General features: G+C 37.9%; 1 protein-coding gene across 1 annotated transcript in view; it reads left to right on the top strand.

The window, feature by feature from the left end:
- The first annotated feature begins 1689 nt into the window (after positions 1 to 1689).
- CDADC1 (cytidine and dCMP deaminase domain containing 1) overlaps positions 1690 to 26538 on the top strand; it is a 43787-nt gene continuing 18938 nt past the window's right edge. Inside the window, exons 1-6 of the mRNA XM_081214417.1 lie at positions 1690 to 1961; positions 2748 to 2845; positions 9417 to 9491; positions 13136 to 13313; positions 18896 to 19465; positions 24893 to 24942. Of these exons, the coding sequence (XP_081070543.1) occupies positions 1706 to 1961; positions 2748 to 2845; positions 9417 to 9491; positions 13136 to 13313; positions 18896 to 19465; positions 24893 to 24942 (1227 nt within the window). The 5' untranslated portion in view covers positions 1690 to 1705. The remainder of the gene's footprint in view (positions 1962 to 2747; positions 2846 to 9416; positions 9492 to 13135; positions 13314 to 18895; positions 19466 to 24892; positions 24943 to 26538) is intronic.

Genomic DNA, 26538 nt, shown 5'->3' with positions numbered 1-26538 from the left:
GGGTGGTAAGGGGGCAGAGGTGTAATCAACCAATGATATACAATATAGAACCCAGAAACAGGCTCACGTGTATATGGAAATCTGATACATGACAGAGGTGACATTGTCGATCAATGAGAAAAGAGTGCTGGGATAACTGATTATCCAAGTGGGAAAAAACCTGGATCCCTACCTTACATCATACACAAAAATAAATTCTAGATGAATGAGGATACAAATATAAAAGGAAAAACTTACGGCTTTTAGAGGAAATATAAAAGTTATTTTTTTAAATGGAGGTATAACTGACAGAAAAATTTTAAAACATTTATAACCTTGGGTAGAAAATGCTTTTTAAAAAGATACAAAACCCATTTAAGAAAATTATTTGTATATTTAGCACATTAAAATAAAGAACTATGCACTGAAAACATCATTAAGTGAAAAAGCAAGTGACAAATGGGGAGAAGATATTTACCGTACACATACCCAACTGAGAATGAATATCCAGGATGTATAAAAAATGCTTACAAATGAATAAGAAATAACTATCAAATAGAAAATGGTTAACAGGTATTTCATAGAGAGGACACATGTATAGCCAATCTATCTAAGTAGAAATCAGGGGGAATCACAACCACTAGATATCATTTTATGCCAACCAGACTGGTTAACATTAAAAGTTTGACAATACCAAGAATTAGTGGGGATATAAAGCTATGTAAATTGGCCCAATCTCTCTGGAAAACTTTTCAGCATTATCGGGGAAACTTGACAACAACAACTCAAGAATTCTACTAAGTGTAGTCCCTAAAGAAACTCTTCCATATGAACATAAGGAACGTATACAAAAATGTTTAAAGCAGCATTGCTTGTAATAGCAAAAAGCTGGAGATAGTGCAAATGTCTTTTGACTCAAATATGGATAAATAAATTGTGGCATATAGCTACAATGAAATACTATACAGCAGTGACAATTAATGAACCACAGTCATACCCATCAACACTGAAAATTCTCTCTTTAATCCTTTACAAAATAATGTACTTTCATAATATTGGCTTTTGCTTTCAGAGTCTCGGAGCAGTTTTTGTGCCTCACTATTTTTAAGTATTTCAAGTTGTGATAGCGCAAGTTGGTGATGGAAAACAGGCTCTGAGTCACTGGTGGAGGGAGGGGCTTCATTTTGAGTCATGCCTAGGACTCTTATAAAATAATAAATTGCACTGAGCACAAATCCACAATGTCAGGTACTTCTCAGATTTTCCAGGGGCCACTTCCTCCTATCTTCAATTTTCCCACAACTACAGTTCTACCTCTTAACGTCTTCAGGTGTTTAATAAGAAGCAGAACGTTCCTGTGGTGGTCCCTGAAACTAAGTTCCCCAGGACTGGCCAATCTTTGAGGATAACAATCTGGACCGCCCAGCTCTCACCCCGTTCGTCTCCCAAATTCTCCAAGACCTTGACCACGACAGATTGGGCAGGTTTCCATTTCAATTCTCCTTCGCTCTCTGACCAAAACTCTCATGTATGCGAAGCCCTCATCACCCTCTGAGAGTCTGCGCAACTTGGGACTTCGAGCCAAGACATCCTCAAGCGACCAGATTTCAGCAAAACCTACGAACACAGTCAAATACAAGTGTCAAACGATTTATTGTGTTGTGTTTCCTACTCACACGGTCGCCGCCAGAGGAGCAGCCCTGTGTCGCCTCATCCACGCCTCGCCATGACGTCACACAGGGCGCCGGGAAATGGCCGCCGGGCTCCTACGTCATTCGGTCGCGCAGAGTTGGCCGTAGCTGTACAGTGGTTGGGGGGAGGCGAGAAGTGGGGGAGCTGGGGCAAAGATCATGCAGGACAGCGAGAGGTTTCCTGGGCAGCAGAGGCCGCTGGGCTGGCGATGAAAGAAGCAGGGCAGATGCAAAATCTGGAGAGCGAGGCGGCCGGACGGTCAGTCAGCACCCAGACTGGCAGCATGACCGGTGAGTGCCCCGACTCCTCCCGCCACTCGCCTTTCGCTCTCCTCTGTGCGACTCCCGCCGTTTCACTCTGGGTTCCCTGCCTGGCCGTCTTCGCCTGCGTTTCTGCTCCTGGGTGTCCCATCCCCGACCTGGGCGCGTCCCCACGTCGGTCACCGGAATCCCTTGGCCCGGCTGCGCTGGCTTTTGAAGTTGCGCTCACTACTCCCCTTTACTTTTCCTCCCAGGACCTGGAGCTGGGATCGACGAGCCTGCAAATTCCCCAAACTGTGTTTTTTATTCGATTTCAAAATTAACCGCACGCGACGCTTTCCTATATTTCAACTGCTTTTCCTTCTAAGGTCACTGTATTTTTAGGTCTGGGTTCTAACCACTGCCCTTGTTGCAACGCTTCATCACAGTCCAAAGTAAAGGTTGCTCCATGATGATCTCAGATGCAAGGACTTTTCATAACTTCTTTGGGATTGTTCCCATAGCTACGTGTATCAGCTGTACTATTTTTTTCTGCTGGGTGAAAGAGGGCCCAACTTTGGAAAGTGCTGGAAGACGTTGCCGGCAAGGAGGTTGAAATCAGCCTCCTGATTAGAAAGTGCTTTGATTCTCTTGCACACGAATCCTTTTTCTCTGCCTCCTGATTAGAAAGTGCTTTGATTCTCTTGCACACGAATCCTTTTTCTCTGCCTCCTGCTAAAACAGCTGAGCTAAGGCTGCAGCACCCAAGTGGCATTGAGCTTAGTTCTTATTTTCATCATTAGTAAAATGTTAAAGTGTTTGCGCTCTCTTTTGCAGGTGAAATACCAAGGCTTTCTAAAGTCAACCTTTTCACTCTGCTCAGTCTCTGGATGGAGCTCTTCCCAGCAGTCAAAAATCAAAGACGAAAGTCTCAGGTACAATTTGTTTCCTTGGACAGTTCTTCCCCTTAGACAAGTGGTGGTCTAAAATTTGATTTTATTGCCCTAGTTTCGGTCACACTTAAACTCAACAAGGCTTCAAATTTGCAAAATACCTTCATGGTTTAGTGTGATACTTGTAATTCATAGCTGTGATAGTTTCTCTTTCCAGTCTAAAAGTAGAATACGTAGTTACCCTCTCAGACTGCCATCTGTATTTTCTTTGGTCAGGTGTCTATTAAGGTCTTTGGCCCATTTTTTAATCAGGTTGTTTGTTTTCTTACTGTTGAGTTTTAAGAGTTCTTTATATATTTTGGAGAACAGTCTTTTATCAGATGTGTCTTTTATGAATATTTTCTCCTAGTCTGTGACTTGTCTTCTCATTCTCCTGACATTGTCCTTTGCAGAGAAGTTTTTAATTTTAAAGAAGTCCAGCTTATCATTGATTTCTTTCATGCATCATGCCTTTCGTGTTGTAATTAAAAAGTCATCGCCATACTTAAGATCACCTAGGTTTTCTCCTATGGTTATCTTCTATGAGTGTTATAGTTTTGTATTTTACATTTAGGTCTGTGACGCATTTTGAGTTAATTTTTGTGAAGGGTGTAAGGTCTGTGTGTAGATAGGGAATTCACTTTTCAGGATACAATGATATCTCTTGGAGTAGTTTTCTCCCAATACCTATGTAAAATGTTTTATAAATAATAAAACATTATTTAAAATGTTATGCATTTTTATTCCCTATTTTTAAACCACTCCCTTAACCCCGACCCTGGCTCCACATATTATTAATGGCTTTGAGAAAGTTCTTCATTTTCTTCATGGATTTTGAAGTCCTTTATTCTTCCTAGTTATTAACAGCTTAGTAGTATTTTATGAAAGTAGAAGACTTATAAGCTGTTGGGTTTTTTTTTTTTTTTTGGTTTGGTTTGGTTTTTGCTGATGAAATTTCTCTTGAAGAGACAGATTAGAAGCAAATGTTTAGAGATTTAAGCCTTTTAAAAGTGCATTTAAAAAGCTGGGCTTGGGCTTCCCTGATGGCGCAGTGGTTGAGAGTCCGCCTGCCGGTGCAGGGGACGCGGGTTTGTGCCCCGGTCCGGGAGGATCCCACGTGCCACAGAGCGGCTGGGCCCGTGAGCCATGCGGGCTGGGCCCGCGCGTCCGGAACCTGTGCTCCGCAATGGGCGGGGCCACGGCAGTGAGAGGCCCGCGTACCACACACACACAAAAAAAAGCTGGGCTTTGCAGTGGAGTGTTATTCAACCACGGGAAAGAAAGACATCCTGCCATTTGCAGCACTGTAAATGGACCTTGAGCACATTATGCTAAATGAGATAAGTCAGACAGAGAAAGACAAGTACTGTATGATCTCACTTATATGTAGAATCTAGAAAAGCCAAACTCAGAGAGAGTAAAATGCTGGTTACCATGAGCTGCGGCGGGGTGGGACAGGGACAGATGTTGTTTAAGGGTACAAACTTAGGAGTAGTAAGTAAGCCCTGGAGGTCTAATGCACAGTGAAGTGAATGTAGAAAACAATATTGTATTATAATCATCAAACATGCTAAGAGATAGAGTGCTAATTATTATTATTGTTATTATTTTATTTATTTATTTTTTTGGCTGCACCGGATCTTAGTTGTGGCATGCGGACTTGCTGGTTGTGGCATGCGAACTCTTAGTTGCGGCATGTGGGATCTAGTTCCGTGACCAGGGATTGAACCTGGGTCCCCTGCATTGAGAGCGTGGAGTCTTACCCACTGGACCACCAGCGAAGTCCCTAGAGGTGCTAATTATCGCTACAATGGCAATCATATTACAATATATAAATGTATCAAATTAATGTATTATACACCTTAATTTTGCACAATGTTATATGTCAAGTATATTTCAGTTAAAAATAAATTAATTAGGGCTTCCCTGGTGGCGCAGTGGTTGAGAGTCTGCCTGCCGATGCAGGGGACAGGGGTTCGTGCCCCGGTCTGCGAAGATCCCACATGCCGCGGAGCGGCTGGGCCCGTGAGCCATGGCCGCTGAGCCTGCACATCCGGAGCCTGTGCTCCGCAACGGGAGAGGCCACAACAGTGAGAGGCCCGCATACAGCTAAATAAATAAATAAATAAAAAGCTGGGCTTTTTACAAATTGAGTAATAATTTTGAAGAACCTTTTTTAGTATCAAGATTTGGTCTCATTTTAATTCATTCACACACACACACACACACACACACACACAAGAATACATCCTGTTCTTTTTCAGCAGAGAGGCACATTAAATTAAATAAATAATTCCACTATTAATTGCACATGATGTTCATAAAGTTGATTAAGATCTTTTTCCTATTAAGAGAAGAAAAATGTTCTTTAAGTAATAAATTTGTTTCACTAAGTTATTTATCCTGCTTTTGCTATACAAATTAAGTCACAGAAACTCTAAGATGCAATTTCTCAAGTACTTGTATTGAAACATTGCTTTTGACACTTTACAAACCTTTGTCTTTTTAAAAATAAAATATTTTTATGTGTTATGAAAGTAATACATGTTTATTATTATTATTATTATTATTGTGGTATGCGGGCCTCTCACTGTTGTGGCCTCTCCCATTGCGGAGCACAGGCTCCGGATGCGCAGGCTCAGTGGCCATGGCTCACGGGCCCAGCCGCTCCATGGCATGTGGGATCTTCCCGGACCGGGGCACGAACCTGTGTCCCCTGCATCGGCAGGCAGACTCTCAACCACTGCGCCACCAGGGAAGCCCCATGTTTATTATTTATAAAATTGACAGAAGAAAAAAAAATCCCTCATAATTCCACCACCTAGAGACTACTAACATTTTCGTGTTGTTTCTCAATCTTTTTTCTCTATTTCCTTTACTCATTTGATATCATTTAATTCTGGATCCTGCCCTTTTCACTTAACATAGGAAAATCCTCATGCTGTAATACTATCATAAACACTGGAGTGGCAACTTAGTCTAATGCTTTGGGAGTAGCCAGTGGTTTCGCAGTTAGCTTGCCTGGGTTCAAATCCTGTCTCCATCTCTTACTAGTTGTGTAACCTTGTGTAAGTTACTTTACCTTTTTCTGTGTCATCTTCCTCATCTGTAAAATGGAGTGTTACTGGTGCATACTACATGGAACTTTTATTGAAAAATGAATGACTTAATATTTGTAAAGGTCTTAGATAGTGCTTGGCATATACTTGGCATATACTATGTACTTTATGTGTTTGTTATTTTTATTTTATTTTTAAATTCAGTTTATTTAAACTAAATGTTTTTTTTAATTCACCAATTTCTCCTACCCCCACCCTTATCTTTGTCAACCACCATTCTGTTCTCTGTGTCTGTGAACTTGGGGGTTTTTGTTTGTTTGTTTTTAGATCCCACATATAAGACAGATCATATGGTATTTGTCTTTCTCTGTCTGACTTACTTCACTTAGCAAAATGCTTTTGAGATCCCTTTGTGTTGTTCGAGATGGCAAGATTTCATTGTTTTATGGCTAGATAATATTCCAATGTGTATGTATATATATGCCACAATTTCTTTATCCATCCATCTGTTGATGGACACTTAGGTTGTTTTCATATTTTGGCTTTTGTAAGTAAATGATGCTTCAGTGAACATTGGGAGTGCATATGTCTCAAGTCAGTGTTTTCATCTTTGGATAAATAGCCAGAAGTGAAATTGCTGGATCATATTGTAGTTCTATTTTTAATTTTTAGAGGACCCTCCATACTGTTCTCCATAGTGGCTGCACCAACTTACACTCTCACCAACAGTGCCTGACAGCTCCCTTTTCAGCACACCCTAACCCCAACACTTGTTACTTCTAGTCTTTTTGATAATAGCCATTCTGACAGGTGTGAGGTGGTATCTCACTGTGGTTCTGATTTGCATTTCCCTGATGATTAATGATGTAGAGTATCTTTTTGTGTACCTGTTGGCCATCTGTATATCTTCTTTGGAAAAATGTCTATTCAGGTCTTCTGCCCATTTTTTAATTGGATTTGTTGGGTTTTTGCTATTGAGTTGTATGAGTTCTTTATATATTTGGGATATTAGCCTTTTGTCAGATATGTGATTTGCAAATATTTTCTCCCATTCAGTAGGTTGCCTTTTCGTTTTCTTGATGGCTTCTTTTGCTGTGCAGAAGCTTTTTAGTTTGTTGTATTCCCAGTTGTTTATTTTTGCTTTTGTTGCTTTTGCTCTTGGTGTCAAATTCAAAAAATTGCCAAAATCTATGTCAAGGAGCTTACCACCTGTTTTCTTCTAGGAATTTTATGGTTTTTATTATCATTTTATTGTCCTCTTAATGATTGCATAACAGTCCATTGTAGCAATGTAACATGTTTATTCCCTTATTATTGGACATTTAAAGTGTCTGTCATTTTTACCAGCCTTATGGAATTATTAACTTCAACCACTTCAGAATATAACTACTATCTGAGTTTTCTATGTTGTCAAATATTTACAGTGTATGAATGTGCCTTGAGGATTGTCCAGCAAGTTATATATTGAGTATAAAGGGTAAGAATTTTTAATAATCCAGTCTAAAACTAGATAAATGAGTAGGAGAGAAACTATTTATGAGACTTCTGAGGAAAAAAAATGTTAAGTACTTAAAAGTTTTGAAATAGAAATCAAGTACTGTTGAACATGGCTGTCATTTAAAAATAGTTCTCTCTCCTACTGGTTTATAGTTTTAAATTTCAGTTAAGTAAGACTTACCTAAATTGCCTGAATGTTACTTTAGTAAGAATTAGAATAACTGCATTGTTCCCTCATATTTCTCTGCACATCACATATTTGTCTTTCTCTCCCAGCTCTTCCCATTGTGTCCTCTGGTGCTGTATCTTATCTTTATGCTAAAAGACCTCACATACTTTTCCAGAACAGAAGTAATATAGGATAACAGTGAAGACAATGGATTTGGGGCTCAGATCCTTGCTTACCCATTTATTAGTTATGTAACCATAGTTGAGATATTTAATCTCTATCCACAGTTTCTTCATCTGCAAAATGGGAATAATCATAGCTACTTTTGTAAAATTGTAAAGATTACATGAGGTAATTTAGGGCCTGATACATGGCCAACACTCAGTAAATGTTAGGTATTATTATTATTATCATACATATAATCAGCATCACCACTACTACCATCCACACCCCCATAATTACATTACCAACATAATTACTTCCTCCACTTCCTGTTCTACTTGAACAGAAACCTCATTCCCAGAACATGGCTTTTCATGTAAATTTCTTAGAGGTTACTCCTTTTCTAGCATCCAGCCCTTGTTTCAGAAAACTAAGAGGTCAGCATACACCGAGTTTGTCATTCCCACTTTCAAACTTTCTTTGATTTATTGCATATCCCACCTACTTTGGGGCTCACAGGATTCTGTTATTTCATTCTGTCATCTACTTACCTCATAATCACTTTCCTGTGTCCGTAAATCATAAGCTCTGTAAGAGCTGCATCCTGAGCAACTGGGTTTATGGCTGGCACATAGAAAGGGTTCAATAAATATTTGTTGAATTAATAAATGAAAAATAAATCTGCTAAGAAAATTTGTGTTCAAAAACTGGTTGCATGGATGGATGGATGGATGAACAAATTTATCCCCTGGTTCAAAACTTTCTACTTCAAGTTTTACTTTTAGAGGAGACTTATGGACATTCCTATATTAGTGTCAACAAAGCTCATGGCTTGAAACAACACAAATGTATACTCTTACAGTTCTATAGGTCAGAAGTCTAAAATGGGTCTCACTAGACTAAAATCAAAATGGTGCCAGGTCTGCATTCCTTCTATAGACTCTCAGGGAGAATCTGTTTCCTTGCCTTTTCCAGCTTCTAGAAGCTGCCCACATTCCTTAGCTTGTGAACCTCTTCTTCCACCTTCAATGCCAGCAATGGTGGGAGGAGGCTTTTTCATGTTGCATCCCTCTAGCACTGACTCTCCTGCCTCCCTCTTTCACTTATAGGACCCTTGTGATTACAATGGTAGTGTGATTACATTGCCCAGATAATCCAGGACAACCTCCCCATCTCAAAATGATTAGCAACTTTAATTCCGTATGCAACCTTGCCATGTAATGTAACATAGCCACAGGCTCCAGGGATTGGGACCGGGAGGTCTTTGGGGGAACCATAATTCTGCCTACCACAATCCATAGTTCATATCCTTGCTACATAGTTCTTCACCTTCCCAATGCCAGGTAATTTACCTCTATTCCCCTTTAGTCCTTCTTAGCCATGGCCACATTAGGACTTTTCCATTGCTCAAAACTGCCCCAACTCTGAAACCTTAAACTACAGAATTTTATTTTCAGTTCTTCTGTATTTTAGAAAAGTATTCAGGGGCCAGATTATAAAAGCCTTATTTACTAGGTTGAGTAGTCTGAACTTGAACCTGAACAAAGCAGGAAGTCAATACAGAGTTTCATCGAGGAAAAAAATAAATGGCCACAGCCAAAGAAACCAGTCTTTAAATAGGAAATATTGAATTAATCACATCTTATGTACTAATTGTTTTTTCCCACCTTAATCTGCGCTTAATTAGGAAAGGGAGGAAGGAAAGCATGGACCCTTCGGAGATAATGAAGAGATGGCAAGAGTATCTACTGACAAAAAACAGGTGAATTTTTATGATTTAAAAAAAGACATAGGCTCATAATAACAAAGCAAAAGGAATGGTATAAAGTAGAATAAAAGTCTCTTTTATACTCAAGTTCCCCATTCCCACTTCCAAGAGAGTTTTTGTATCCTCTTTTAAAAATCATACATTTGCAAGACTATACATGTCTCTCCAAAGGTTGGGGGTGGTGAGGGAGAACAGATGGGATTATGTATTCTGTAATATGTTCCTACATCTTGCTCTTTCTTAAAATTTTTCAAATTTAACTCTTCTCACCTTCCCATATTAGTTTACATAGATGTGTTGAGAAACACTCTTCATGTTCTTTCAAACTCCAACACATCCTGCCGGTCTTGCCAAGAATGCAAGGCCCTAACTGTTCTTTACCTAGGCCATTTCTCAAGAGTTGTGTTTGCTACAAGCAACCTTGAGGGTTGAGATAATGTCTCCCTCTGGGACACAGAGCAGGTTTGCTCACTATTTGCAATAAAACACAACAGATTCCTGAGCTCAGTGTTCCTCTCCTGTAACACAACCCGCTTCATGTCCAGGAATCCATATGGACCCATCTGCATGACCCCTTGTGGGACTTGGGGGCAAGGGAACCATCACAAACATGATGCTCACATGGCTTGCTGTGCTGTGAACCATAAAGTCCTTTGTTTCTGACCCAGGAGTTTCATGTCTTCTGCTAGCATCCATGAAACAGTAACAGGCTAATTTACTAGCTTGTAAGTAGGGTAAAATCAAAGCCCAAACCTGGCAAGATGAACCTTGTTCTTTTTAATATTGCATAGTATTTCCTTGCTATTTTAATCTTTTGAGTTTTCCAGAGAGATTCTGATTCATTGGGTGTGAAGTGGAGACATGTATGTTTTGAAAAAAGTTACCTTGATGATTCTGATGTACATTCCTGGAGATTTCCTGATTATTTCTGAGAGTGAGTCTCTAAAATGCCCAACAAGAATATAGAAATAATTTATTTTAGAATAGTTAGATGTTTTTCTTTTTCTTTTTTTTTTTTTTTTTTTTTTGCGGTACGCGGGCCTCTCACTGCTGTGGCCTCTCCCGTTGCGGAGCACAGGCTCCGGACGCGCAGGCTCAGCGGCCATGTCTCGCGGGCCCAGCCGCTCCGCGGCACACGGGATCCTCCCGGACCGGGGCACGAACCCGTGTCCCCTGCATCGGCAGGCGGACTCTCAACCACCGCGCCACCAGGGAAGCCCCTAGTTAGATGTTTTTAATGATAAGAAAGGCAAAAGGGAAAAGAGTCATGAATTGCCATTTAAGTAAATGTACTAGTTCATTTACAAAGCAGACTGTCCTCTTTTGCCTATGTTTTAATGTAAAACTCTGTGACTAGGATTACTTAGACACTTGCCAAGATGTTAGTGAAGTGAAGCAAAATCAGGATCCAGAACAGTGATTCACTGCAAAGATTCAGTCTTCTGGGAGTTGGAGTAAGTGGAAGTATCGAAATGGAATGCAACTTAGGCTTTTATTGGTTTTGTTTTGTTTTCAGTTTGGGATGGAAAAATCTTGGTCTCAAACTTGATATTTTGGCCTTAACTAGAAACAAAATGGAAAAAAAAACCCACGGTATTTTCTGAAGTGAAAAGGACTCTAGACAAAAAAGTGATAAACTTGGCCTAAAAGATTGTTCCAATAAAAAAATAAATTGTTGAGTATGTTTCCCATTTTTTAGGAATAATTTTTTTTTAAGTCTTTTGTGGTCAGGGTTTCTGGCTTTATTTCTGTCTGCATAACTACTTAGGAAGTCTAAAGCTAAAATCATTTAATTGCAGCCATTTCCATTGGTCACAATTGGTTCATTTAAATAAAATGAGCTCTAGTCTACTGAGATCTTTTGATAAGGCCTCATCAGTGGTAATTTTTTAAAAAGCTTGCTGGAAGTATTTAGAAGTAGATACTAACATATACTTTATGTTTGAGGAACATAAAGCTCTTAAGAAATTTGGGGATAGGGAGGGGAAAGGAGTCAAGGTAAATTTAAGGCTTATTTTAAAAGCCAGTATAGACAGGTCTTTCATATTTAATCTATGTTTTTGGACATATATTTTGTAAGGGAAAGATTTTTATATTCCTTTTAAATGTCCAGAATGTTTAGGAGATGGTTGATTACCTCTGAAAGGGAATTCTATGAAATCTTCTCTGTTCCTTCACACTTCACAAAGTATCGTTCTCTATAGTTTCAAAAATTTATACTCATAATTGAAACCGAAACTTGACTATTTTAGTAAATACAGCTTTGGTCTGATCTTTAAAGTGATTTAAAATGTGTCCTATTGGGAATAACTGTAGAGTAAAATCCCTTTGAAAGGGATTAGGGAATAATGGACACTCTGTTCTCAGCCCAAGTCCCCCTCATATTGTAAAATCCCTTATGAACCCAAGGATTAGGTTTACATTCCTTACTTCAGGATCTTTTGCTGTGAAAACAGCATAGATTGTTTTGTGGCTTATGTAGAACTGATTTTTAACTTTAGTCTATTTTATCTGATATTAATATTGTTACAGCAGCTTATTTGATTAGTATCTGTATAAATTAGGACACTTTAGGTTTAAAGTAACCACTCTTTAGAACTCCAGCCAGTGCTCAGCCTCTGGGGCTTAAAGCAGTCAGCCCAGTCCCTTACTGTGGGTGGGAAACTGCTGAGATAGCTGCAGTTTACTGCTTTTGCTTTGAGTTCTGTCTTCCTTTCTAACACCTGAGGGTTATGTCTTCCTTTCTTTTGAGCTTGACTATTCATTTTAAAACATTTTTAAAATTATAAATAATCTATATATTTGTAGGAGGTGGGTCCTACCACATTAGTCTAGACTGCCATAGTCCTAAAAATTGTTAGAGTCAATTTTTAGAAAAAAGTTGAGAATTACCTTTATTTTAGTCAGTATTTAAAATATTTTCAAATTTAGTAGATTTAAGCTATTGTATATAGGATGGATAAACAAGGTCCCTGTATATCACAGAGAACTATATTCAATATCCTATCATAAACCATAATGGAAAAGAATATTTAAAAAAATGAATGTATATATATGTATGGCTGAATCACTTTGCTTTACAGCAGTAATTAATACACCATTGTAAATCAACTATACTTCAATAAAAAAATGTTTTTTTGAAAACTTAATATGACCTCTGATTTAGTTCTGCCTTTTACCATCTATGGGTCTTTCGGAAAATCATGTAAACTCTGGCCTTCACTTATCCATGTGTAAAATCACAGGGTTTTCCAAGTTTTTCCTTATTATCTAGAAGCTTAATACTAAGTAGTCTTAGACTAGATTAAGAAACAAGTCAAATCGACTTCATTATTGCCCTTTACTAGGTTAAAATGTATTCATTTTTTACTAGGGTAAATTTATGATAATTAAATGCATAATTGTTTGGTTAATAAAGCCTAGATTTAGAAAATTTCTGGTAGCAAGTCAACATTAAACTTTCAGAAAAATTTTTGGACCTAATGAGAAATGTGCTTTTGTTCGAACTGTTCAGATGAAGAACTAAACAAAACTTTCATTTTATTAATAAATCAAGTATAATCCATGATACGATCATTAGATATTATAACTAATCACATAAATTATAAAATAAATTATTATTTTGTATCTTAATGTAGGTGAAGAGAACTGGTCTTGTGGTGGTGAAAAACATGAAAATTGTTGGTCTCCACTGTTCAAGTGAAGATTTACATGCTGGGAAAATCGCTCTGATAAAACATGGGTCAAGGTTGAAAAACTGTGATCTTTATTTCTCCAGAAAACCATGTTCTGCTTGTTTGAAAATGATTGTAAATGGTAAGTGCAGATAAGGCTTTGTTGGAGATTAATAGCATTTATCTGAGAACAAATCAAATGGGAACAAATTGCCTAAATACCACAGAGATAATTTAGAAATATAAATATATATCTGAAGACAGTTTGATGTACTGTAAGAAGAGTCAGAAAACATGGATCCTGGTCTCAGCTGTGTCACTAACTAGTTAGATGACCCTCAGTGTATTGTAGATTTAATACTAGCTGCTATAACAAATAAACATCAACATTTCAGTGGCTTAATACACTAGACACTTATCACCCGCGTAATAGTCCAATGCAAGTGTTGCTGAACAGCAGCTGTTCTCCGTGTGGTTGATCCGTGGGCCTAGGCATATTCTGTCTTGTTGCTACTGTCATCCTTCTGGCCTCCTCTGCATCTAGAGACAGAGAGTAGAGAAGGCATACCTGCTTCTTAAAAACCCTGGCCTGGAAGTCACAGACATCATTTCTGTTCACATCCATTGTGGGAACTGTAGTTTCTGGCTGGGCGGCTGCCTCCCAGTGACCCCTCTATCCTTTGGAAGGAGGAGAACACAGTATTAACACACAGCTATCTATCTCTGCCACTCTGGGCTACTCACTAATCCTCTTGGTGATTATGATTCTATTTTGCACCCAGGTAAGTATTCAGACCACTTTCCTATTTAAAAAATAGTATATCTTTTACATAGGCACTGTGATGACAGTGATTTATAATATGAATTATATACTTAGTCTTCATTCCATTCTGGACACAGAGCAACTAAAATCTTCTGAATTTCCAGAGTGTTAAGAATGAGAAAGGTGTCTTGTTATTCATAACAAGTCCCTTTCCACCATTACTGAGTTTATGTTAATGAGGTAACTTTTGCGAATCCCCTACGGATGGGGCCTGGTTGCCAGGGGAACCAGCCAGGTGACTAGAGGGTTGGAACTTGCAGCCTCACCCCCACCAGACCTCTAGGGAGGAGAGCCGGGCTATAGTTTAAGTTCAAACACCAATGGCCAGTGACCTAATCAATCATGCCTATGTAATGAAGCTTCCTTAAAACCCAAAAGGACACAGTTCAGAGAGCTTCTGGGGAAAAAAAGGCTAATGTAGTTCCTAATCCTTTCCCTCAAGGTGTTATTTGGGGGCAAAAAGGGGCAAAAACCAATTTAATGTAATACATCATGTAATACCAAATGAGTAATAACAGCTGTAAATGATATATGAGCTCAGAGGAGTGACAGTGATCCCTGCAGGCTGGCATGTTATAAATAGCTGGGGCTTAAGCTGGACCTTTATGGGTCAGATGTAGAGGAGGAGGAACACATTTCTGGTCAGGAGGACAATGCACGCGCATGCGGGGTCATCAAGTTGTGAGAAGCAGGGTTCTGGGGGTCAGTGTTCGGAGTGGAAAATTATTCTTGAAGAGAATAGTGGCAGAAGGATTATAATGATAGGTTGGGGCCTTAATGGAGAACTTTGAAAAACTGTCTGGCCTTTGGGCTCTATCTTATAGAACAGAGTTGCTAAATTTGCTTTGAGGGCGAGCTGTTTTTGTTTATATCAAAGTCTTAAGAGTAAGGATCAGATCGGTGATCAGGGCAGTTCCCTTAAGCTACAAGTGGAAGCACTTCCAGAAGAAATGGTCATGGGGCTAGGGTCTCCTGGCCTGCATCGAGTATTTCAAGCTGGTAAGTAGGTATCTATGATTAAAGTTATTAGATTCTGTAGTCTTTCCCCTGCAATTACGAATAGAGAAGGTAAGTGTGATTGTGGTGGTGGCATTTTTTTCTCCTTTTCCCATTGAAGAGTTTTGAGCAGGATGTAACATGATTATTATTTTTTGTTGTTATTGAATTAGAACATGGAAAGATAAAGAGGTTGAGAGCTTGATTAGTAGACTGTTGCATTAGATAAGGTGTAAAATAGGGTTCAGGTGGCGGCATCGATCTAGAAAGGAAAGAATGTGAAAGAACCAGACATTTGTCGACTGATCTCTTCTAGAGTCAAGAGAGAAGAATGAATAAAAGTCGTGTTTTGCGCTGAGTTGACTACACTTAAAGCACTCTTAATAGCCTCAGAGCCAAGAATTAGAAAAATGGAGGAGTACGAGTAAATTCACCATTGCTTGTGTCTTTGAGTTCAGACACTTAAACCTTGCAAGAGAGATAATGAAATGTGGAAAATCAGGAAGGACATGCAATGGAAATGCTTTTATGCTGGTATTAGAGCCATATATAAATAACATTGCTATGTTTGATTAGGCTTACATGTTATTTACTTCTCTTGGAAAGGGGCATGGTTTAACCCCATGCTCTAGCTAACTTATTTCAGTTATAATTACTGTTACCTCAGTTACAAAGCAAACATTTCTAAAGCCTAGTGGTTCTCAAAGTGTGGTCTGTGACCTCCTCATGGTCCACAAGGTAAAACTATTTTCATAATAATACTACATTTATGCTAATAGTACTAAAAAAATGTTGAGTAAAACTACTGTTGCGGTTGTATGAATCAAGGCGATAGTAGTCATTGTACTCTTACATAGCCACCTATTTGGAGTTAAAAAAAAAAGGTGGAGGGTGTGGAGTTTCATGTAAGAATGTCATTGATGAAACAGTAAAAAAAAAAAAAAAAAATCAATTTTATTAAACCCAACCCTTAGTACGCATCTTTTTAAGATTCTGTATGAGAAAATAGGAGGTGGACATAAAGCACTTTTGCTAGAAACCTAAGTATGAAGTTTGCCTTAAGGAAAACCGCTTATGCAGTTGTTTGAGTCACAAACTGAATTACCCAGTTTTTTTCATGGAACACCATGAACTAACAAACCATAGTTACTTAGACTTGGCTATTTAACAGACATTTTCTCAAAAATGAATGAAGTGAAACCGTCACTTCCAGGAAAACAACTGACAGCATTTATTGCCACTGATAAAATTTGAGCCTTCAAGTGAAAATTAGAATTGAAAAACTCCTGTCTACCATCATCATAAGCTTACAGCTTCCCACTGCTTAAAGACTCTTCTGATGAGATTGGTGGTTATATTAATGAATGAGTTTTCTTTTTTTTTAAGTATTGTGAAATCAGTAAACTCTTGTTTTCCAAATGACCAGTGCATGACGCTAGAAAATCACACGTGAGTGAAAGAACCATTCTAAGTATAAGACAGACCAGTGGACTTTAACATAACAGTACACAAAGTTTGTTGTGTGATTTCAGATTCCACACTGTAACTCACCTCTAAGAAACTATCCCTTCTCAAAATTTTATGTAGTGTGAAGAGTATTCATAATTATTTGAAATGGCTGTTAAAATACTCCTTTTTAAACTGCATATCATGTGAGGCTGGACACTTTTTATATATACTTCAATGAAAAGCTAAGGCAAGAGGTTGAAAGCAGAAGCAGATTTGAGAACCCAACTATCTTCTATTCAGCCGGATAATAGAGATTTATATAAACTTTAATGCCATTCTTCTCAACTGCTTTTTGTTGTTATTGTGGAAAATTGTTATTTTTTATTGAACTATGTTATTTATATAAATTTATGATGGTTCTTATTGCTATTTTTTTTTTTTTTTTTCTTTTTGCGGTACGTGGGCCTCTCACTGCTGTGGCCTCTCCCATTGCGGAGCACAGGCTCCGGACGCGCAGGCCCAGCGGCCATGGCTCACGGGCCCAGCCGCTCCGCGGCATGTGGGATCCTCCCAGACCGGGGCACGAACCCGCGTCCCCTGCATCGGCAGGCGGACTCTCAACCACTGCGCCACCAGGGAGGCCCCTTATTGCTATTTTTAATGAATTAATATTTTTAAATTTTGCTTAAATTTTCTAATGCAGTAAATATCAGTAGATATAGTCCACATAAACAAAAACTCTTTGGGGTCCTCATCGATTTTTAAGAGCGTAACAGAGTCTGAGACCAAAAAATTTGAGAACCTTTGCTGTAGCTTCTGCTACTAGTACATGAAAATACGTTTAAACATTGGTCATCCCCTCTTCTTGAATCAGGATTACTAGAAGCAACCAGAATGCTTAGGTGAAAGATTGATCATTACTGCTGGTTAGGAAATGAATTATGAGAACTCCAACAGAGGGAAAAAGAAACAGCCAGAGGAAACATTCTGATAGCTTTGAGGCCTTCAAGATTACTTTACAGCCCAAGGCACAGTAAGGGTCAGTAGTATCAGGGAGTAGATAGAAATGTGTGTTTGTTTAACTCGAATTTTTTAGTTCATCTATATCTTTGAATGCAGAAAACGTGTGGGCCATCTGCCTGTTCACTTCTGTGCACAATTATCAAAAACGTAAATGCCTCTCCTAGCGGAAGTTACATGAAACACTAGCAAAGGGGTTTCTTTGTTGTAAAATAGTAACTAATTGATGAACATTTATGTGCTTAGTTCTGTATAAGGCATCTCATCGTTCATTCTCAAACACAAATTTAAAACTTTTCATATTATCCAGTTTTGTTTTCTCTTTTGTAAATTGTTCATATATTTTGTCTCTCTTGGAGGCTTTATTCCTGTCAATTCATATGTGCTCTTAGTGGATTAAAATATTTGTATATCAAAGATTACTAACCTTTTTTCTCTGTTACATTGATTGAAAAATGTTCCTTCTAGTTTGTTGTTTTGTCTTCAATTTTGTGGACTTAAAAACAATTAATATTGCTTCCTCTCCCCCTGCTTCCCTGCTGCCCTCACATTACAAATTCTTTGTGGACGTTTTGGATAACTGCATATTTTATTATGAGGAAGACTGTAATGTGTTAAACCATTCCTCTATTTTGGCCATTTAGATTTTTTCTATGTTTTTACTGTTTTAAACAATGCTGCACTAAACATATGCATGCATGAATTTTCTTTTGTCGTTATTTCAAATATTTTCTTAGAAGAGCTTCCCAGAGGAAGAGTTTAGAGTACAGGTACATTTTTCATGTGTGGATGAATTGTTTATTTCAGGTACAAAACTCTAGCCAGTATCAGTTATGTTATGGTATTTCTAAAAGCTGCCATTTGATTACTTGGAGGACTCTGGTATATAGTCCTAGCTCTGGGCTTTGGGACCACACTTAGCAAAGGTAGTGATTCCACAGATACCTTCCATGGGTTTTGTTGTCGGCAAACTTTTCCTATAAAGGGCCAGATGGTAAGTATTTTAGGCTTTGCAAGCCGTAGGGTATCCATACAGCTATTCAGTTCTCAACTCAGCTACACTCCATTGTAGTACAGAAACAGCCAGAGACAATGTCAAAGATTAGGTTTGTCTGTGTTTCCACAAATCTTTATAGGCACTGCAATTTGGGTTTTATATGATTTTCATGTCACAAAATAGTTTTCTTTTGATTTTCCAACTATTTAAAACTGTGAAATCCATTGTTGACCTGCAAGCTGTATAAAAATAGACAACAGGACAGATTTGGCCTGTGGCCATAGTTTGCCAGCACTTGGGCTACATTATTGGTGACTTGGTAATAGACTTTTATTATATTGGGACCTTTGGACCTACTGCAGTGATATGGTGGATTTATCAAGAAAACCCTTAATTTCAGCATGCATCTGATAACTACCTTTCATATTTTGTATTTCAGCTGGAGTTAACCGAATTTCATATTGGCCTGCTGATCCAGAAATAAGCTTGCTTACTGAGGCTTCTAGTTCTGAAGATGCAAAGTTAGATGCCAAAGCAGTGGAAAGATTGAAGTCAAACAGTCGGGCCCATGTGTGTGTTTTACTTCAGCCTTTGGTGTGTTATATGGTGCAGTTTGTAGAGGAGACCTCTTACAAATGTGACTTTATTCAAAAAATTTCAAAAACATTGCCGGACACTACCATTGACTTTTATTCTGAATGTAAACAAGAAAGAATAAAAGAATATGAAATGATATTTTTGGTTTCCAGAGAAGAAATGCATAAGCAAATACTGATGACTATAGGTTTGGAGAACCTGTGTGAAAATCCGTACTTTAGCAACCTAAGACAAAACATGAAAGACCTTATCCTGCTTTTGGCCACAGTAGCTTCCAGTGTGCCCAACTTTAAACACTACGGATTTTATTGTAGCAATACTGAACAGATTAATGAAATTCACAATCAGAGTTTGCCGCAAGAAATTGCAAGGCACTGCATGATTCAGGCCAGGTTATTGGCATATCGAACTGGTGAGTTATACGCTTAGTTGATAAATCGGGGCTGCTTGGGTCGTATTTGTCTCAGAAGTAAAGTGGTGTTCATTTCATCTATGGTAGCGTTTATTGACTCTTAGATACTAAGGTTTTGTTGGTCATACAAATAAAGAGAAGTTAGTGAGACCCTTGAGTAGACAACTCTTAGAGTAGTTTTAGGATTTCTTGTGGCCTATATCAGGTGCTACATTTATAAATCAGAATCTGATTAGGCCCTTTCTGCTTCTTGCTTTTATCATTTCACAGTTGAATGAGCCCTCCACTAGAGATAGGACAAAAAGAGAGGGGAGAGAGAACCAGAATTATTCATTTTTTTCCTCAACTCTTCAATATTCTGTAGGTATTCAGTATTTAGTAAAAACTTTAAAAATCTTTAAAAATATGAATTCAAAATAACGAATAGAATCAAAGTAAAGGAATTTTGTCATATTCTTCCAATTTCTGGTATGTCTTCAATCAGCAAGTGGAGAAATCAAAGATATTTACTTTACTATATTAAGTTGTACCTGAGTAAGTATGTGAAAAAGGAAAATATTACTTGGGAATTTTCTCTATCATGATAAAAGGTGGTACCTGTATTTCCAATTATAGAACAGTGTTTCTACATCTCAGCAGACATAACATTTTTCAAAGTAGAATCATGATCACTTTTTAAAATGCAACTTTGAAATAAGGAAAAGAAAATGCAGGCAGGAGGAACAGTAGAGTAAGATTTGGTGAGTAGGCTATAGTAGGAATTTTTAAACTTATCCCAAGAAAGGAGAAGAGAGAAAATCTTCAGAAAAGGTCCATACAAATGCCACTGGTCTGCAGTATATGCTCAACAAAGACCACAGGTTGAAGTAATTTCAGTAAAATGGAGGTTTTCAAATGGCAGCATGTTAGAATCACCCTAGAAACTTTTATTAAAAGTAAGAATGCTCAAATTCTAACCCAGACCTACTAAACTTGGTCCCTAAGGGTATGTCCTAGGACTGTGAATTTTTAAATTTCTGTAAGGGATTCCAACATTCAGCAGGGTTAATAATCACTTGATTCTTATTAAAGAATTTGATTCTACTATAGGCACAAACTACATGATGCCAAACAACTGTATTCTGTAAAGCTCTGACTTAATGTAATTATCTTGTATCGTGGGCTATATGTTAGTCTCTGCCAACTCCAGCTTTATAAAGAATTTTTCTCCCAACCATTCTGGAAGGACAGAAACATAGATGGAAACAGCTGTTACAGCTATACTTCACTAATTCTCATTTGCTAATTAGAATTCAGCAGATTCCAGAGTGAGCGTAAGACGGGAGGTGTGAGTCTGTTTTTTTACTTGATCTCAGGAGCTCCTCTCCTAATAATACCTAATAATACCGTGTATGACTCCACTGTTTAAAGATGCAGTAATGTATAGATATAAATTTGCATATATATTCTTTATTAGATACTCTACTAGTGTAGTTACAGTATTGTAAATTTATCTGCTGTTACTGTGCAGAGTTTTGTACTTATGCGCTTGATGGGCAATTTAAAAGGTTTTTCAAGGTTAATTTTTTGTCTATGTATGACTTTCTTGCCTGGGACCCAAATCCTGAATAGAATGCGACTCTTTGTCATGTGCTCCTTTCCACTGTGAGCTCTTCCAGGGGAGAGACCATGTCCTCATCATTGTTTTTTCCTCAGCACAAAAGAAGTATTTTTATATACAAAGATAAATGGTCCACAGTCCCCTACCCAAAGCTCTTGAAGCCAGGTGAAAAGGAATTCAGAATTTTTCAGATTTTAGAAAAATAATATGTACATGCTATATGTATGTGTGTGTCAAGCTGTTTTTAAAAACTTGATATAAGGGATTGCAGATAAGGAATTCTGGACTGATACTCCTCATTGATAATAATTTATTGAGCACCTACTATGTGTCAGGCACAGAGGTAGGTGATTTATATATGTACCTCACTTAACATTGAGGACAATCCAGCAAGGTAGATATCCCCTTGACTTAGTGTGTTTCTAATAACTCAAACTTTAAATTTTATGCTGTTCAGCTCACATAACCTTATTTCACTCTAACAGGTGAAGAAATCATTCCGTTAAACCATTTCATTTAAAAATATACATATGATTTAAAAGAATGCCAAAACTTCTAACAGAGTTCTAAAACTAATTGAAAGTAGGTAATTAATAATTGATTTTTGAATGATGAGTAAATAGGATCCACAGAGGTGTCATTAAAAGTATGTTTCTAAGCTACTTTGAGGGTAGCAAAAAAGTGACAAAATTTGTTTAGACTCTAGGGGAAAAAACAGAGATAGGAGGGCATCACATCTTACCTACCTGGTTTAAGTGTGAGTTTTGATTTCTTTTTATGTCCTGTTTCCCATTAGACTAGGCATTTTCCAAAGCTGACGATTATGCCTTCCTTCTGAACCACAACGCTGATGATGAAAGTAGGTTGGAGTAGCCAAGAAAGTTAACTGTTTCAAATCATAACTTAGCGGTTCTCAACTTTTAGTTGCCTGCGAGTCAGAGGTGATGCTCATGAGAAGTACAGATTCCTGAGTCTGCTGCCTCCCTTGAGAGGTTGATTCATGGAATTTCCATGGGAGCCAGGAGTCTGCCTTTGTAACAAGCGGCCAGTCATTCTGATGCAGTTGGTTTGTGAGCCACACTTGGACAAACCCTGACATGACCACAGTATTGGGAGCTAAAATAACCATGCCTGTGTTCCAGAACCATAGGATAAAGAGTCCTCTGACTTTCAGTGACCAAAGAGTCTCAGGAATTTGGCTCAGTGATTTTAAGTTGACCTTTCCTTCAAGGGTATACAGAGAAAATCCTGTGAATGACCAGATCCTGGGGAGCAATTTACAGACGTGAAAGTTTTTTGAGAAACTTTACGTAAAAATTACTGACGTGAAAAGATTTTTGAGAAATTACCTCATCTGTCATCCAACCTTGGGGGCTGGGTGAAATCTACTCATCGTATATGGATGAAATTTTATTATGATTTCAAAAGACATGTAGTAAAGAATATTTTCTTGGTGAAACTAACCTTAGCTAAGTAGTAGAGCTTTATTTTTGGCTGTGTTGGGTCTTTGTTGCTGCGTGCAGGCTTTCTCTAGTTGCGGTGACTGGGGTTACTCTTCGTTGAGGTGCGCGGGCTTCTCATGGCGGTGGCTTCTCTTGTTGTGGAGCACGGGCTCTAGGTGCGTGGGCTTCAGTAGTTGTGGCATGTGGCTCAGTAGTTGTGGCTCACGGGTTTAGTTGCTCTGCGCCATGTGGGATCTTCCCAGACCAGGGCTCGAACCCCTATCCCCTGCATTGGCAGGTAGATTCTTAACCACTGTGCCACCAAGGAAGTCCCTGAGCTTAGTTTAAAAAATCACATTTTTTTTCCTCCTGACAAGATTTAGGCTGTCTCTAGACTGAAACAGAAAAAGTGGCTCCTGGACTAAAAAAATAATAATATGAAAAATACTTAGTGTCAATGGTAGGAAAAGTAGACTCTTGATATGAAGAGCTTCTATTTGAGTTTTTCATTTTGTGTTTCAGATTTATGCATGTATTAAGTACAATTTTACTTAAAGGTTTTCATTTATAATATAAACAAAATATAATCTTAGGTTTTTAACTTCTATACTGCTTACCTTAGAAAGGAGCATAAAGCCATAATTATATTCTTTTCCATTCTTGTTGTATTCTGACAATCTTGGAAGGAACAAAACTTTGTTTACCCCCAAATTCCTTTCCTGACAGTCTCCACTCTATAACGTATGTTTCTCCCATACACTGTTCCTCAGCATCCTGCTCCTTTCCTTCATAGCCCAGCACAGCACCTAGGTTCTTAGATGTTTCCTTGTTACCATCTTCCTTCTCCATCGGACCATAAGCTTCGTGAGTACAGGCACTCAGGTATTCAGTGAAGGGGGACCTTTGTTACAAAATTCTTCACATTGGAGGGAGGCAAGCCGGTTGGGTGTGACGGCTAAATTTTAGTCACTTAATTTCTTTGCCTGTTTTCTCATCTAGAAAAGGAAATTTTGTCTGCTTTACCTTTAGGATAAAAATGAGATAATGGATAACAAGTGTTTAAAATAAATGATAAAAATGCTTTGTGGTATAATTTTGAAAACCCAAGCTTGCTTGACCTGAAGATGGGGAATTTCATTATAGTATCATAACTTTCTTAAAAAATTAACTTTATCAGGCATCCTAGTTTTTCATGCATAGGTAGAATAATGTTTCTTTGTACTTTTACTAGGAAAGTATTTAAATATGTTATTATTGGAAGGATTAACTTTTAGGAAATTGTGGGGTGAAGCCACAGTTTCGTTTAATCCTCATCAATATGAAAATGCCTGAGGGCAAGTTCACAGATAATTTTCACTTTCTCTGTGTAAATGTACCTACTTAACTATATTGGTCTCTTATTAAGATTTTGATAAATACTATGGTTTTTATAATTTGTGTATAATTGTCTTAGAAAATTTTAACTCACCCTTAGTAGTAGTAGAAAGAAAGACTCAGTTCTTAATATTTAGAATTTCTATTTTGGTTTTGTATTTTCTGTTTAAGGTTAATAGTTTTAAGAAATACAGCCTTTCTTGTTGCAAAGTAAATAGGTTGGTTCTGCAGGGAAATTATAATCTTATATTTGTGACTTCTGCCACTTGATTTAGAAATGGGCATCATGTCACTAACTTGGCATTCTTTTCCCCTCAAGGGAAACTGTGAAGGTCAGGGAAAGGACATCATTTTATTTAAATCAAAATTCCTTTCATGTACCTTCCAGCAAAAAAAAGTGTATGTGTGTGTGTGTGTGTGTGTGTGTATATATATATATATATATTATATGGAAGCCCATAAAGATTTGTTTATGTTTGTATTATGAGTTTGAACTTTTTTCATAGCAAGAACACTTTCATGAAATGTATTTTCCATGATTAGAGTGCAAAAAATGCTAGGAGAAGACGGATTTGATTGTTGTGAATGGTTATTACACTAAATCCATTAGTTCAGAAACTTCCTTCTTAATTGATTTCATCGTCTATTAGAAATAGTCATTTAAAAACTGACTTGTTGGTGGAAATTCAATAAAGTTACACTCAGTTCTGGTTACAGCTTTGAAGTCACCTGAGTGCAGGCACTGCCATTGTGTTATCTCTGCACGTAGATCATGTGAGATTGGGTTGGTAGTGACACTGTCTATAGTTAGTTCGTACCTAGCTCCCATATATTCTATGCTTGACAATATTTATTTTCATACTTTTTCCGTAATTAGTGAGCTTGTCAAGGATTGCTGCTATATTTATGAAGTATATTTCAATAAATACATGTTTATTATTTTTGGAAAAAATATTTCTGAAACTAACAAATCATTGATTTTTACTGAGTTACATGCCATGTATCTTTCAGAGGATCATAAAACAGGAGTTGGAGCAGTCATCTGGGCAGAAGGAAAATCTGTAAGTATGAAAATAATTCTTTATAAACATTTAAACTTGATTTTGTTTAAACATATTTCGATCTTAAGTACATGACATTTTGTTGACCCCTAGGGATTAATATTTCTTATTGGTGTATTTATTAAGTTTTATAAACATTTGCATATTCTCTCAACAGTTTTTTATATAGATTTATTCACTTAGTGAACATTTATTAAACACCTTCCACAGGGTAGGCTCCGTGCCACATTGAACAATGGGGAGTTAAGGATCACATAGTTCACCCTTCATAGCCTTATATAGTCTAGTGATGGAGACAGAGGTGAAAAAGAGACTGGTATATAACTGTAATTATAACCTGATACCGTGAGAGCACAGAGGAGGCACCTTTACTCCACTTGGAGAAATGAGTAAAATACTCTTAGGGGAGGTCAGGTGCTATTAGTCTTGAAGAATGAGTAGGGGTTCATCAGGCAGAGCAAGTCAGTGGGACTAGAAGGGTAACATGCAGAGGTAGGGCGTGAGAATGTGGGGAAAGGCAAGTGATTTGGCACGTTGAAGTCCAGGGTCCTGTGTCTAGCAGAGTAGCAAAACCTTGGGCTGCACCATGAAGAACTCTGTATACCACACAGAGAGTTTAGACTTTATCCATCAGACAGTGGGACACGCCAGCACAGTGCTGACCAACAGAAAGAAAAGGCAAAAGCCACATACGTGATTAAATTGTTTTAGGAGCCACATTAAAAAAATAAAAAGTAACAGGTGAATTAAGTTTAAGAGTATATGTTACTTGGGACTTCCCTGGCGGTTCAGTGGTGAAGACACCACGCTTCCACTGCAGGGGGCACAGGTTCGATCCCTGGTTGGGGAACTAAGTTCCCATGTGCCACGCAGTGCGGCCAAAAAAAAAAAAAAAAAAAAAAAAAAAAATATATATATATATATATATATATATATATATTTTTACTTAATCATCTGTCCAGAAATATTATCATTTCAACATGTAACCAATATAAAAATATTGGTTAATGTTTTTAATAAAATATTTTGCATTTGGGGGGAGTATTGAGTCTTCACAATCCTGTATGTATTTTATACTTATAGCACCTCTCAGTTTGCACTGACCACATGGGGCTACTGGCTACTCTATTGGACAGAGCAATCCAAGAATATTTTAAGTGGGAAAATGATTTGATTAGATTTGCATGTAAAAAATGAAGTGGGGCTAGACAGGAAATAGGGAGATTAATAAAAAGAGATGATGAGGATTTGGAATTATGTGGATGGGTTGGGAGGGCATGGAACCAAGAGATACTTCGTAACTATGAGGATGACTAAAAGATGAGTAGGGGGGCCTAAGTGTCCTTCAACAGACTTTATAGCAAGTAATTTGACTATCTGGCTGGATATGTCGTGAGCCCCTCAAGTTCAACCTAGCCAATACATTCAGTATCTTCCCGGCTAACCTATTCCTTCACTAGTGGTCACCATCCCATTCCCCATTCCACTCAAACAATCAATCACCAAATGCTGTGAATTTCACCTTCAGACTATCTCTTGACTCTCATTTCTTCCCAAATTGTTAGCACCTATTAGAATAGGTTCCTCTGCCAGAAA

Source organism: Mesoplodon bidens (assembly GCF_964165515.1).
Source record: "Mesoplodon bidens genome assembly, chromosome: 17".
NCBI lineage: Eukaryota > Metazoa > Chordata > Mammalia > Artiodactyla > Ziphiidae > Mesoplodon > Mesoplodon bidens.
Note: the sequence above shows the minus strand (reverse complement) of the source record. Positions and strands in the feature narration are given on the sequence as shown.